The 13,649-nt window shown below is 40.6% G+C and overlaps 1 protein-coding gene across 1 annotated transcript in view; it reads left to right on the top strand.

Annotated features, from left to right (window-relative positions):
• Window positions 1-12,101, top strand: part of dhx8 (DEAH (Asp-Glu-Ala-His) box polypeptide 8) — a 44,578-nt gene extending 32,477 nt beyond the window's left edge. Inside the window, exons 22-24 of the mRNA XM_078529714.1 lie at window positions 1,893-2,072; window positions 10,103-10,358; window positions 11,870-12,101. Coding sequence (XP_078385840.1) covers window positions 1,893-2,072; window positions 10,103-10,322 — 400 coding nt within the window. The 3' untranslated portion in view covers window positions 10,323-10,358; window positions 11,870-12,101. The remainder of the gene's footprint in view (window positions 1-1,892; window positions 2,073-10,102; window positions 10,359-11,869) is intronic.
• The last annotated feature ends 1,548 nt before the right edge of the window (window positions 12,102-13,649 follow it).

Here is a 13,649-nt window from a genome sequence, read left to right as displayed (position 1 = left end):
GTAATGACATATAAATAAAGATAATGGGGCATGGAAAGAAGATTCGGACATTCAAGGCTCTGTGATTTTCTTATCCGGTGCTACAATATGCACAATAGCACTCTGAGCCACCTCTGTTTATGTTCTGTTTCTTACCTGAAGTGGGTGTAATTGTATAGCCTCCATGCAGCTCTTCCCCATGGGGGCATGACTATTAGTGGTAACTCATTCTGTGAACCCGTATTCCCACCACTCCATGTTGTGCAAGTCGTATGTGTAATACGCAAAGAGCTAGTAGTATTTCATTAGAAAAGTGAGGATAACTTGTTAGAGAGGGAGTGGAGACAAAATAATATATTTGCATGGGAGAATGCTTATGTTTATGCCCATTCCTTATCCCATTGCACCAGTTTACTGGCATTCTTTTTGTGTTTTATCATGAAAAGTGTACACATCTTAAGCTTTTTGCAAAGTTTATTTATAACCACTACCAGAAACTGTCATGGTTATTAAAGTTGTCCTGTTCCATTCTTCAGAAGCAAAAAAAGATTTGGAGAGGACATGATGTAATCATTTGCAAACAATTCTTGTCCACATTTGTAGCAACTACCTGTTGTGAATATTCTACTGCACATCATTAGTTAGTTTTAACAAGGAATAAACTCAAGCAAAATTTAATACTTAAGCTGAAAATAGTATAAATTGCACTTTAGTTTGCATAGAACCCTAAAAATCTGTAGTACAGAGGTCATTTCACCCATTGCCGCAGTCTTCTTTCCATCCCCCATTATCTTTATTTACATGTCATTACATTTTCTTGGTACATGGTAAGACGCTGGAGAGCGATTTTTCAAGTGTAATTTAAGAGAGTAGGCACACCTGTAAAGGAACTGTATTCTTGTGATTTATGATGCCAGTACAATTTCTTGGATTACAGTCTTGTGATGGCCGCCCTGCTCAACATGTCAGGAGAGCAAAGCAGGGCTCCATCCCCTGCTATGTTGTCGTGCCCCTAACCCCAAAAGAATGAAGGAACTCGTATTTATATGCAGTAGTGCCTTTCATAGTCTATAGCCGCCCTCTCGTTGGCCTGTACAAGATACGCCAAGATATTACATGTTCAGGCCATAGCTGCTAGGTGAATTCTGACAGGAGAATGGCAGCCATTGACCATTGAATGTTAGAAGCCCGGACCCGATGTTTCTTGCATCCAGCTTTGATCTGACACAAATGTGGAAAATACATTGGATGGCATATTCCCCTCATTTGCATTTCTTGGTTCACATGCCCACCCTGATATGAATAGGCATACCGACTACCATCTGCCCAGCCCAGTAATGCTGATGTGTCAGCCATGGCTCAGTTGGTAACACACTCACTGCCAAGTCCCAAGATTCTGGCTTCAAGTCCCAAACCAGGCCTTGAGCACAAAAATCAAGGCTGCCACTCCAGTGCAGTACTGAGGAGATGCTGCACTGTTGGACTTTCGGATGAGATGTTAAACTGTACCCCCATCTGCTTGCCCAGATGGATGTAAAAGACCCCATGACACTGTTTTGAAAAAAGAGCAGGGAAATTATCCCTGGTGTCCTCAACCAACATCTCAAAAAGAAACACATTATCTGGTTATTTTCACATTGCACTTTGTGGGAGTTTGCTGTACTAAATTGCCTCCCACGTTCCCGACATTACAACAATGGCTACAATTCAAAAGTACTTTGTTGGCTGTAAAGCACTTTGAGATACCCGCTAGTTGTGAAAGGCGCTGTATGAATGCAAGTCTTTTTAAAAATGTTGGAGTGACTAAAAGTCTGGGCTGGATCTTTTGAAGTAATTCTGTGCCACTGTGTAAAAACATAATTTGTGTTGTAACCAATTTACTAATTTTTAGTTTGGCTTGTGTTTTCTTATAGACATAAACTGGATGTTGTTTCATGTGGAAAAGCCACGGTGCGAGTTCAGAAAGCAATCTGCAGCGGTTTCTTCCGCAATGCAGCTAAGAAGGACCCACAAGAGGGATACCGTACACTGATTGACCAGCAGGTGGTGTATATTCACCCCTCCAGTGCTCTCTTCAACAGGCAGCCTGAATGGTATGTAATGTTAATGACATAATCACAGTGTCAAACTAACCACCGTGTGGAACGCCTTTGCGGGCAGTCAGGTCTGGCTCACTTTGTACTGCTGAAATCTGTTTACCTGCAAGCAATGGTAAAATACTGTGGATTAAATTTCTGATAAATTTTGAAGTTTTCTGAATGGCAAACCAAGCTCAATTTGCCCGATTCTCAAGACCAAATGTTTTGCTTGAAGGAAGAGACACTTAAATCACTGGTGAGCTTGTTTTTCTTTCCAGGAGGAAGGAAGTAGGAGGGAGGAAAATGGCAGTGCCCTGTGAGCAGCCACACACGACTTGGGCATTTTTTTGACCACCCACACCTTGTTCGTAGATCTGCATGTTGGTCTTTTGACCAGTGTATGGCTTTATACTTTTTAAACCCTGTTACATTTTTTGCCTCAATAGCTACTCTACTGTAGCATTGGAGCACCCTTTTGCGCTGAGGGTGGAATTCTTCTGATTTCTGTCTTTTTCCTTCTATCCTGAAATGATGCCCCTTGTTACCAATTTGCCAACAAGTTAAAACAATTTTTTGCTATTTACCCTATCAATTTATAATTTTGGAAACCTCTTAGATTCCCCTTAATCTTCTAGGTTCCATTTGTGAACTGTTCTTCACATCCATAACCTCTCATTTCTGCTATTGTTTTATCATGTATTTGCTGTATGCCTTTCACTGCATTAATGTCCTTACAATAACAGAATGACCTGAACTGTACTCAGTACTCCAACTATAGCCTAACCAATGTCAGTTATAAATTCAAAGCTAGTTGAATATATTTCTAGTAATATCCCAAAATGTACTACTTCATGTTTTTCTGCATCTGTCACATATCTTCTCACTCCACTAAACTGTGTTCTTCTGCATTCTTCTTCACTGTTTGCTACATTTTGTGTTTAGTACCATCAATAAACTTCAGTATCCTTGCTCTTTGTGTTTGTTCAAATCATGCATGTTTTTAGATTCATTTTCCTCTATAATACTGAAGCAAAATACTTATTTACATATTAATACCCTTCCTCCACTCTTAATTATAAGATGTTTTCTTTGTCTCAAGTGCTTCCACACCAACCTTGACTATCCTTTAATTCTTTACTTGTAAAAGATTTTTGCTATGTTCCCCTTATGCCAATCTTCTCCCATATTCACTTTCATCTGCTTTAATCTCCCTGTTTCCTTTCTGGCTGTTTTTTATATTTTTCATATTATTTTCCCCTGTATTTATCACTTGCATTTTTAAAACATAATTTTTGCTGTCATTTCTCTTCATTCATGCATCTCTTTTATCCAGAGGAGGGAGATATTTAACCTATCCCTTATTCAACTCTTGTTTAAATATCCCTCACAGTTTGATCTGTAATTTTTTTTAAACAAATACTTAACCAAGGCAGCGTCTCTTTCCAAATCATGCACTTATCCTTTGCATTGAGTGACAAACGGAACCCTGCTATTTATTTCATGGCACCAGTGAGATGTCATCAGCGGCTTGCATGTTATTACTGGAATATTGTGCAACTAGTCCAGAAAGTCCATTTCACAAATTGGATGTTAAAGTGATTTCTCCTATGGCAAACCCTTTTTTAAAAGCTTAAATTCTTCTGGTTTTTTCCATAATGTTTTTCCATAGCGAGTATGACAGTAGAATTTTACTACAGCATCTGTAGTACATGTAAACAATTTACATTACATGATGCTTGCATATTTGTGGTATTTATATGAATGACAAAGTTCTCTTGATGGCTTACTGAATAAAAGCATTATGTACGGTACCAAGCTATACAGATCAGGAAGGTCCTGGGGTTGCGCAGAGATAGCTGGTCACAGTGGATGGGGCACACCACAACTGGGTTGTATATCTGTGGGCTAGCAAGAGGAAAAATTGGCTTGAGTTACTGTTGCTGACCCACCCCGCTCCCCACACCCTCCCCACTGCAAAGTTGGCATGATTAGATGCCAGTTGGGAACCAACATCGAGCTTGGCTGTTATCCATCCATTTTGAATCATTTGCTAACATTCACTGCCTTTCCTTAATGAAAGCTTGGGGCAAAATATTGGGAGCTTTTAGCGACAGCACGACTATACTTCAACATGGATTTGCATCTTTTGTGGAAGAAAGAGAATATTAGGAGCAACAAGGAAGGCAATTAGTTGAGCCAAGAAAATATTGATAGTAGGCAGTGAAATGAACTGGTTAATGTATCCATTAAAATAGCAGACAGAGAGCTGACACATGACTGTGCTAAGAGTTTGTCTGCAAATACCACCAGTCATTTATAACCTTGGTGAGGTGAGAGTGACCGCCCTTGACATCAAGGTTGTGTTTGACCGAGTGTGGCATCAAGGAGCCCTAGCAAAACTGTAGTCAATGGAAATCAGGGGGAAAACTCTTCACTGGCTGGAGTCATACCTAGCACAAAGGAAAATGGTTGTGATTGTTGGAGGTCAGTCACCTCAGCTCCAGGTCATCACTGCAGGAGTTCCTCAGGGTAGAGTCCTAGGCTCAATGACCTTCCTTCCATCATAAGGTCAGAAGTGGGGATGTTCGCTGATTGCACAATGTTCAGCATCATTTGCGACTCCTCAGATATTGAGGCAGCCCATGTCCAAATGCAGCAAGACCTGGACAATATACAGGCTTGGGCTGACAAGTGGCAAGTAACATTCGCACCACACAAATGCCAGGCAATGACCATCTCCAACAAGAAAGAATCTAACCATCACCCCATGATGTTCAATGGCATTACCATCACTGAATCCCCCACTATCAACATCCTTGGGGGGTTAACATTGACCAGAAGCTAAACTGGACTAGCCATATAAATACTGTGGCTACAAGAGCAGGTCAGAGGCTAGGAATCCTGCGATGAGTAACTCACCTCCTGACTCCCCAAAGCTTTCCACAATCTACAAGACACATATCAAGAGTGTGATGGGAATACTCCCCACTTACCTGGATAAGTGCAGCTCCCACAACACTTAAGAAGCTTGACATTGCCCAGGACAAAGCAGCCCGCTTGATTGGCACCACATCCACAAACATTTGCTCCTTCCACCACTGACGCACAAAAGCAGCAGTGTGTACAATCTACAAGATGCACTGCAGGAATTCACTAAGGTCCCTTAGACAGCACGTTCCAAACCCATGACCACTACCATCTAGAAGGACAAGGGGAGCAAATAGATGGGAACACCACCACCTGGAAGATCCTCCCCTGCAATTCAATCACGATCCTGACTTGGAAATATATCACCATTCCTTCACTGCCGCCTGGTCAAAATCCTGGAACTCCCTTCCTAACAGCACTGCGAGTGTCCCAACACCACATGGATTGCAGCGGTTCAGGAAGGCAACTAACCACCACCTTCTAAGGGCAACTAGGGGTGGGCAATAAATGCTGGCCTAGCCAGTGAAGCCCACATCCCCTGAAAGAATAAAAAAAACTTTGGTTCTTTTAATAGTTGGTAATGAGAACTATATCCAGGATATGAAAATGTAATTAACTGAGTTGAGAGTTTTGTATCCAGTGCTTTACTGGGGATTGGGTTGAGACTGGCTAATCTCCAGTTTGCTTAATCACAGAAAGTAAGCATCATCAGCTAACTGATACGCAGTTAAAACTGAATCCCAAGTTTGAAAGGACATGCTTTACTCCCTCCCTTGTCTCTACCTATTTCAGTTTTAAAATTAATATTGCTGAAAAAGAGACGTTGTAGCTTTAAAATTAAAGTTTACACAGAGACAATCACCAGCAGGACCGCTGGCGCAATTTGGGTGTAGAAACGTGCCATTGTGAATCAAATACATGTGAAATGCATCTCAAAATAAACTACAAAGTGATCACTAAAACAACAAATTGAAATATTTCATTACAACAATAAAGGGAGCGTTGATACACAACAACAACTTGTATTTATATAGCAGCTTTAAAGTAGTAAAATGTCCCAAGGTGCTTCACTTTTGACACCAAGCCACATAAGGAGGTATCAGGACAGATGATCAACAAAGAGGTAAGTTAAAGAGTGTCTTAAATGAGGATAGAGAGGTTTAGAGAGAAAATTCTGGATATTAAGTCTAGGCTGCTGAAGGCTTGGTCTCCAGTCATGGAATGATTAAAAGCGGGATGCGCGAGAGGCCGGAATGGAGGAGTGGAGAAATCTCAGATGCAGGGCTGGGGGAGGTTTACAGAGCTAGGAAGGGGCTAGGCCATGCAGGGGGGGGGGGGGGGGGGGGGGGGGGGTGCGGGGAGAGAACAAAATCATGTGATCGTGAACAAACATTTATATAAAGTGTGATGTGTAAGTTTGTCTGGAAAATCTGCATTGGACACAGTGGGATTCTTATTGTCCTGATTTAGCTAGTGACTCTCGGGCACAACATTCAAGCTAAGATGTGCTACATATGTAATGGAAGAACAAATTACCTGAGTTTACCTAAGTGGGATGCACTAAAAACAGAACAGTATTGGTGACCAAGGAGGCATTGAATTTCTTAGCTCTTGTTTCTGCAGAGTCAGTGGAATACTACCGAAGAAGCTAATGGAGAGAGTAAAGCTTAAATTATTTTGAAATGAATTGTAAACAGTGGCTTTAAGTTTTCGGATTGACTTTGTGAGATTTGGAAAAGGACAAGTGCTAAGAACTGATTAGCAGGAATCCCTCTATAAAATTTCAGTGGACAAAAGCGATACTGACTCCATGATGATATTTTGTATTCTTCCAATACATGGATTGTCTTCTGATTGACTTACGGATAGTGTCAGCCCATATTCCACAGTGAATTGTGGTATGTAAGTCCTTTGGGCTAAGTGAGTCACTTCCCCCATTTATTTAATTGATTTGCTACATTTGGCAGCCTGACTTGACATTCTGTCTACATAGCACGAATAGCCTTTTGCAGATGTCTGTTTGCAGGCCTTTGTTTCACTTGAAGAAGTAACTAAACTTCTTCTATATGCTATATACCCATTCTTTTTTTTTGCCCTATGATTTCTGCAAGTTAGCTATAGGGTTTGTATGTTTAATTGACATTTTTTTCCCCTTTTCCATATGTATATATTGTAGTCCACTTTGATGTTACCCATTTTGTAAAGTTTTTTTTTTTGCTTTCTCTTCACATGCTTGAATTAAGCTTCACAAAGCTTCTTTGGGAACTTTCTGTTTTTCATCTCGTTTCCCTCCTTCGGGGTTAGCCCTGCTAATTCTAGGCTTTGTTTCAGGTGGGCGTCTCCAGACTTTACACCAGTTAGTTCTTGTTCAGGACTTCGCCGCCGGGCTCATTCTGGTGCCTAGAGTGAAGTTGGGAAATGGGATAGATCATCTCATTAGTTGAGTTGCTGTTTTTTTCTGAAAGTTTTTTTTTTCCTGCAGTGCTGTGTTTCTAGCCGATATAACATTCTGCCTGAGGTTTTTCCTCCGACTCTTTTTTAGCTAAATTTTCAAATCGCATTCCTTTCATAATTTTTTAAGGTGTGTGGTAAATGAAATGACCGTAGATGTAGGCATAAAAGTCGACCGTTGAAGTCTCGATAAATCCCTCCAAAAAGTGGGGCCGATTTCTACGCCAAGCTTAAAAGTGACCCAGCAGCTGGATGTGGGTGGTCGCCAACTTTGTCGTTCGCCACGTGGAGTCTTCTTTCTGTGGGTGCACCTTAAACTCCTGCGCATCTTCACAACACAGCTCAAATTACCTGCTTGATTCCCTGTGCCCAGTTATGAGGGACCAGCAAATAAAACAACCATTTGTGAGGTCAAAAATTGAGGCTGATTACTAATGCGTGTATAGCATTTCAGGGCAGAAAAAGGCAGGGGAGGGGGGGGTGTTGCAGTTGACTTATATGTTGAGTGTATGTAAAGACATGATTTTTGGTGCTGAAAAATGGGGCCATCTTACATGCCAGGCAACTTATACGCCGTGATCTAAGTGTTAGTGAAAAGAGGCGCAGGAGAGTGTAATATCCTCCATTGGTTTATTATATTATCACCTGACATTAATGGATTTAGCATTGCAAGTGATAGAACAGGAAGAGAGCAGAATCGCATAATACCGTAGCACAGAAGGAGACCATTCAGCCCATCAAGTCTGAAACCGTTTTTGTAAGAGCAATCCAGTTAGTCCTACTCCCAAGCTCTTTCCCCATACCCCTGCAATTCTTTTCCTTCAGATATTTATCATTCCCTTTTGAAACCTCCTATTGAATGTTACCACCGCCCAATCAAACAATGCATTCCCAATCCAAATCACTCGTCATGTAAAAGAAAGTCTTTTGCTTCCTCTACACGTGTTTGAATTAAGTTTCACAAAGCTTCTTTGGGAACTTTCTATTTTTCATCTCGTTTCCCTCCTTCGGGGTTAGCCCTGCTAATTATAGGCTTTGTTTCAGGTGGGCGTCTCCAGACTTTACACCAGTTAGTTCTTGTTCTGGAATCTGCTGCTGGACTTGTTCTGGTGCCTAGAGTGAAGTTGGGAAATGGGTTGGATAAAAAGGGATATGGAGCGGAAAGTAATTAGAAAATGAACAGTGCCAGAAAAGTGATGGAGCTTTTTCCAATTTTGAAACTCAGTTACGTGCATCTGGGTATGATATGGCATGGGTTAAAGTACAAAAAAGAATTTGCATTTGCAGTGCACATTTCATGATGTCGGGATGTCTCAAAGTGTTTGACAGCCAATTAAGTTTTTTTTTGTTGTAAAGTAGGGAAAAGCAATACTTGTGCATTGCAAAGTCTGATATTAAGATAAATGACGATATTTTTTTAGTGAAGTTGATTGAAGGGTAAATGTTAGCCAGAATACTGAGAAACCCCCCCGCCACTCTTATTTGAATTGTACCATGAATGTTTTATGTCCATGTGAGAAGGCAAACAAGGCCTTGATTTGTTGCCTCACCTAAAAGATGGCAGCTCCAACAGTGCGACAGTCCCTCAATACTGCACTGCTATGCCAGCCTAGATTATGTGCTCAGTCTCAAAAGTGGGGCTTGAACCAATGACTTTCTGACTTGGGTATAAGTGCTACCACTAAGCCAAAACTCCCTTTAAACCACTCCCAATGATGTACCAAAACTCCAACCTCTGAAGAATGCCACTTGCTCCCCGAGTGTGACACTTCCATTTCTAATACTAGCCATTCTTGTGATGCTTCTGAACCTGATTGCCAATTTGTGCTGAATTCAGTGTCAACCATGGCTCAATTAGTAGCACTCTCATCTCTTAAGCCAGAAAGTTGTGGGTTCAAGTCCCAACCTAAGACTTGAGTGCAAAAACCAAGGCTGACACACTATTGCAGTACAGAGGGAGCACTTACGGATGGATGTTAAACCGAGGCCCTGTCTACCTTCTCAGTTGTACATAAAAGATCCTGTTACACTATTTCAAAAAAGAGCCTGGGGGTAGGTGCAAGGGGGTGTGCCCTGGCCAATATTTAATTCTGAATCAACATTAAAAAAAAACAAATTATCTGGCCATTGCTGTTTGTGGGAGCTTGCGGTGTGCAAATTGACTGCCATGTTTCCAATATTAGGACAGTGTGGCTACACTTCAAAACTGCATCGTTGGTTGTAAAGCACTTGATATATGCTGTGGTTGTGAAAGGCACTATACAAATGCAAATCTTTTAAGTTACAGAAAGATTTTGTTATACGCATTTCATATGAATGATTTACAGCCAACAGAGAAGAAATTTTCAGCCCATCAATCAGAGTTGGTTCAAACCAAAATTCTGGAGATGAAAGGACAATGTTGGTATTTCTTCACAGCTCTTTCCCTCTCCTGTCCATACCCATGAAGATTGGCAATGCTAGATGCATTGTTAATAATGGGCCAGGGAATCCATTTGTGAAATGTTTAACTTTAATGGAGATTCTACATATGACTGTCTTTACCCTCCAACTATTCTGGACCATGTGTGATAAAACTGTGAAATTGTTTCCCAATATGAAAAGCTGAAATTCACACAAGAAAATAGGATCAACAAGAGTTTACAATATCCGTATGTCTCTTTCAGGGTTGTATATCATGAACTTGTCTTAACTACTAAGGAATACATGCGGGAAGTGACCACCATTGACCCACGCTGGTTGGTAGAGTTTGCACCTGCCTTCTTCAAAGTGTCTGACCCAACTAAACTCAGCAAACAAAAGAAACAACAGAGGCTGGAGCCCCTCTACAACCGCTATGAAGAGCCCAATGCCTGGAGGATCTCCCGCGCATTCAGGCGACGTTAGGCTGCTGGTCGCCATAATTTCTTGGTAAAGAATGGGGTAGGAAATGGGAGGAATGCTTGAGGGTTTTGCAGGCTGAAATGTTTGACTCCAAGCTGCACCCTAAACATTGAACATTTGCACCTCCAATATTTAAAAGACTTATTTTTGTGTGTTGCCCTATATGATGTATTCTTAGCAATTAAAAGCATCATGTGAGCTAGTTTCCTTCAAAAGGAAATATTTTCTGTGTCCCAGTGCGTTCTTGATGTGTGACCGTTACACATATCTGTTATACGCAAAGATAAAAGCAAAATGCTGCGGATGCTGGAAATCTAAAACAAAAACAGAAAATGCTGGAAAAACTCAGCAGGTCTAACAGCATCTGTGGAGAGAAAAACAGAGTTAATGTTTTGAGTCCGTATGACTCTTCTTCAGAGCTAAAGAGAAGTAAAAATGCGATGAAATTTATACAGTTTAAGGGGCGGGTGTGGAACAGGTGAAGCTGGATAGAAGGTCAGCGATAGGTGGGGGCAAAGGAAAGATTGACAAAGATGTTATGAACAAAGGGATAAAGAGGGTGTTAATGTTAGTGGTAAGGGCTCTTACCACTACCATTAACACCCAAAGGCTCTTAGGGGCTCTTGCCACTACCATTAACACCCCCTTTGTCCTTTTGTTAATAACACCTTTGTCAATCTTTCCTTTGCCTCCACCTATCGCTGACCTTCTATCCAGCTTCACCTGCTCCACACCATCCCCCCGCCTTAAACAGTATAAATTTCATCACATTTTTACTTCTCTTTAGCTCTGAAGAAGAGTCATATGCACTCCAAACGTTAACTCTGTTTTTCTCTCCACAGATGCTGTTAGACCTGCTGAGTTTTTCCAGCATTTTCTGTTTCTGTTATACGCAAACCTGTCCAGAGCTGCTGTTTATCTGTCTTTGCAGTATAAACTAATGTATAGTAACAATTGAATCCAAGAAGATACTTTTCCATTGCATCAAGTAGAATGCGGCAGAAAGTCCTTATTTTTAAAAAAAAAATGCAGCCTTTTTAAAGTTTTTTTTTTTTACCATAGCTAATATTTTGAGAACAAGCACAAAGTGTAATTGAGAATGTGTTTGACCATTTTCAAATCTTAAGCATTTGAAACCTCTGGAGTCAAGTCAAGAAATGCATAACTGCAATATAAATCTGGAAGCTAGATTAATATTGTGGCTGGGCATTTCTTTCTTACTCTCCTCATGTACTGAAAGACCTGTTCTACCTTTTCAACCCCTCAACTTCCTAGATTTGTTTTACCCAGAATGTTATAGCATCTTTTTAATCCGTCAAGTCATTTTATGACTCGCGAGAGGTACAATTATCATTGAAATGGATTAAACATTGAAGTGTAAGACATGCCTCTTGGCTATTACCTTTATAAGAGTTTAATGATTCTTCCAGTGCATTGTAAGGTTTAAACAGTAGCGCTGCTAATACAGATATTTTTTAATGGTTGTATTTAATTTCAAAGGAATTGGCAAATCCTATACTTAAAAAGCTGTTAATATTTTTTACGTACAGTGTTTAGTCCTGACTGGCGGTTTCAAAGAGCAGGTGTTGCAGCAGCTGGGAATGAGCAATGAAGGGCATTTTCTCCATTGGAAGTCTTGAGTCGGTTTCACCTACAATTCAGATATATTTATATTAAGATTTAATGTACATATACATTGTAAAAAAATTGTTTTTTTCTTTTAAGTATGTAGTATCTCAAGGACAAAAATAAAACTAGGCTGTATATTTTGTATGGAATGTACACGTATGTTTCTATTCCTTTCCTTTAGCACCAACTCTGCAATTCTTTCATGAATGATTACTATGTAATAATTTCATCTATGGGTTCAGATGCTGCCAGGGACCACACGACCAGATTGTTATTGGTGCCTGTGTCAATATGTGATTACTGCTAGAAAACGCTCCCACGTTTTGATGCTTTATAGCAAGCAAGGGAGGCAATGGAAAGAATCACAGGAATGAATATAATGTTTCTTTTTTTTTTGCCATGCTTTGCCCAATTTCCTGTTTCCAAAATGTACGGCCCCAACTTTTGTGAGAGGCGTGAATTGGGAATTGAGTGTGGACCGTGGACCTATCCATGTCCTTCGCAAACCATTTATCGAACTGAAAACTCTTCTTTTAATTGATGATGTACTGTAATCCTTGATATCTTTTCCCAGCTTCAGATAGGTACTTGCAAATGGAGAAATAATTCTTATTGAGGAAAATAACTTTTATTTTCCAGGCATCACCTTTGGATTATGGAATAAAGTTACTGTGATGTTCCGAAACAAAAACAAAAATTCCTGGAAAAACTCAGCAGGTCTGACAGCATCTGCGGAAAGGAACACAGTTAACGTTTCGAGTCTGTATGACTCTTCACCAGAACTAAGGGAAAATAGAAAAGAGGTGAAATATAAGCTGGTTTAAGGGGGGGTGGGACAGGTAGAGCTGGATAGAGGGTCAGTGATAGGTGGAGATAACCAAAGATGTCATAGACAAAAGAACAAAGAGGTGTTGAAGGTGGTGATATTAGCTAAGAAATATGCTAATGGTGACATTAAGGGTAGAAAGCAGGACGAGCAAGGGACAGATAGCCCTAGTGGGGGTGGGGTGGGGGGTAGGGATCGAAATAGGCCAAAAGGTAGAGATAAAACAATGGATGGAAATACATTTAAAAATAATGGAAATAGGTGGGAAAAGAAAAATATATATAAATTATTGGAAAAGGGGGGATCGGAAAGGGGGTGGGGATGGAGGAGAGAGTTCATGATCTAAAGTTGTTGAACTCAATATTCAGTCCGGAAGGCTGTAAAGTGCCTAGTCAGAAGATGAGGTGCTGTTCTTCCAGCTTGCGTTGAGCTTCACTGCTGAATTTTTCCAGGTATTTTTGTTTTTGTTTCGGATTTCCAGCATCTGCAGTTTTTTGCTTTTATCTACTGTGATGTTCCCTTTATCCATACTTTGCAGTATTTCTTTCAAAGATAACATAGATTCCTGACCTTTTGTCCCAAAGCGGCCACCAGGGGGGTAGTTTTGTGAATGCCAATCAGTTCTGGAATCTCATCCCGATTCTACAGCTGCTGGGTACATGCAGTAACCAAATAGTTGATAGCAGTAGGGAGGTGTATCTCTAATTGAAGAGTAGGGTATAAAGTCTTGAAGAAGAAATTTTGCCCTTAAAACTCGCTCCATCCAGGGTTTCTGAATTTCACTATAACAGAGCCATATGTTCCACGCCAGCTGTTGATTCCTACTTTAAAGAACACAAGGTTCCTTCCTCTATGTACTCTTTGGTACAGGTTGG

Source organism: Cetorhinus maximus, chromosome 25 (genome assembly GCF_964194155.1).
Source record: "Cetorhinus maximus chromosome 25, sCetMax3.hap1.1, whole genome shotgun sequence".
Taxonomy (NCBI): domain Eukaryota; kingdom Metazoa; phylum Chordata; class Chondrichthyes; order Lamniformes; family Cetorhinidae; genus Cetorhinus; species Cetorhinus maximus.
This window is presented reverse-complemented; position numbering and strand designations above follow the sequence as displayed.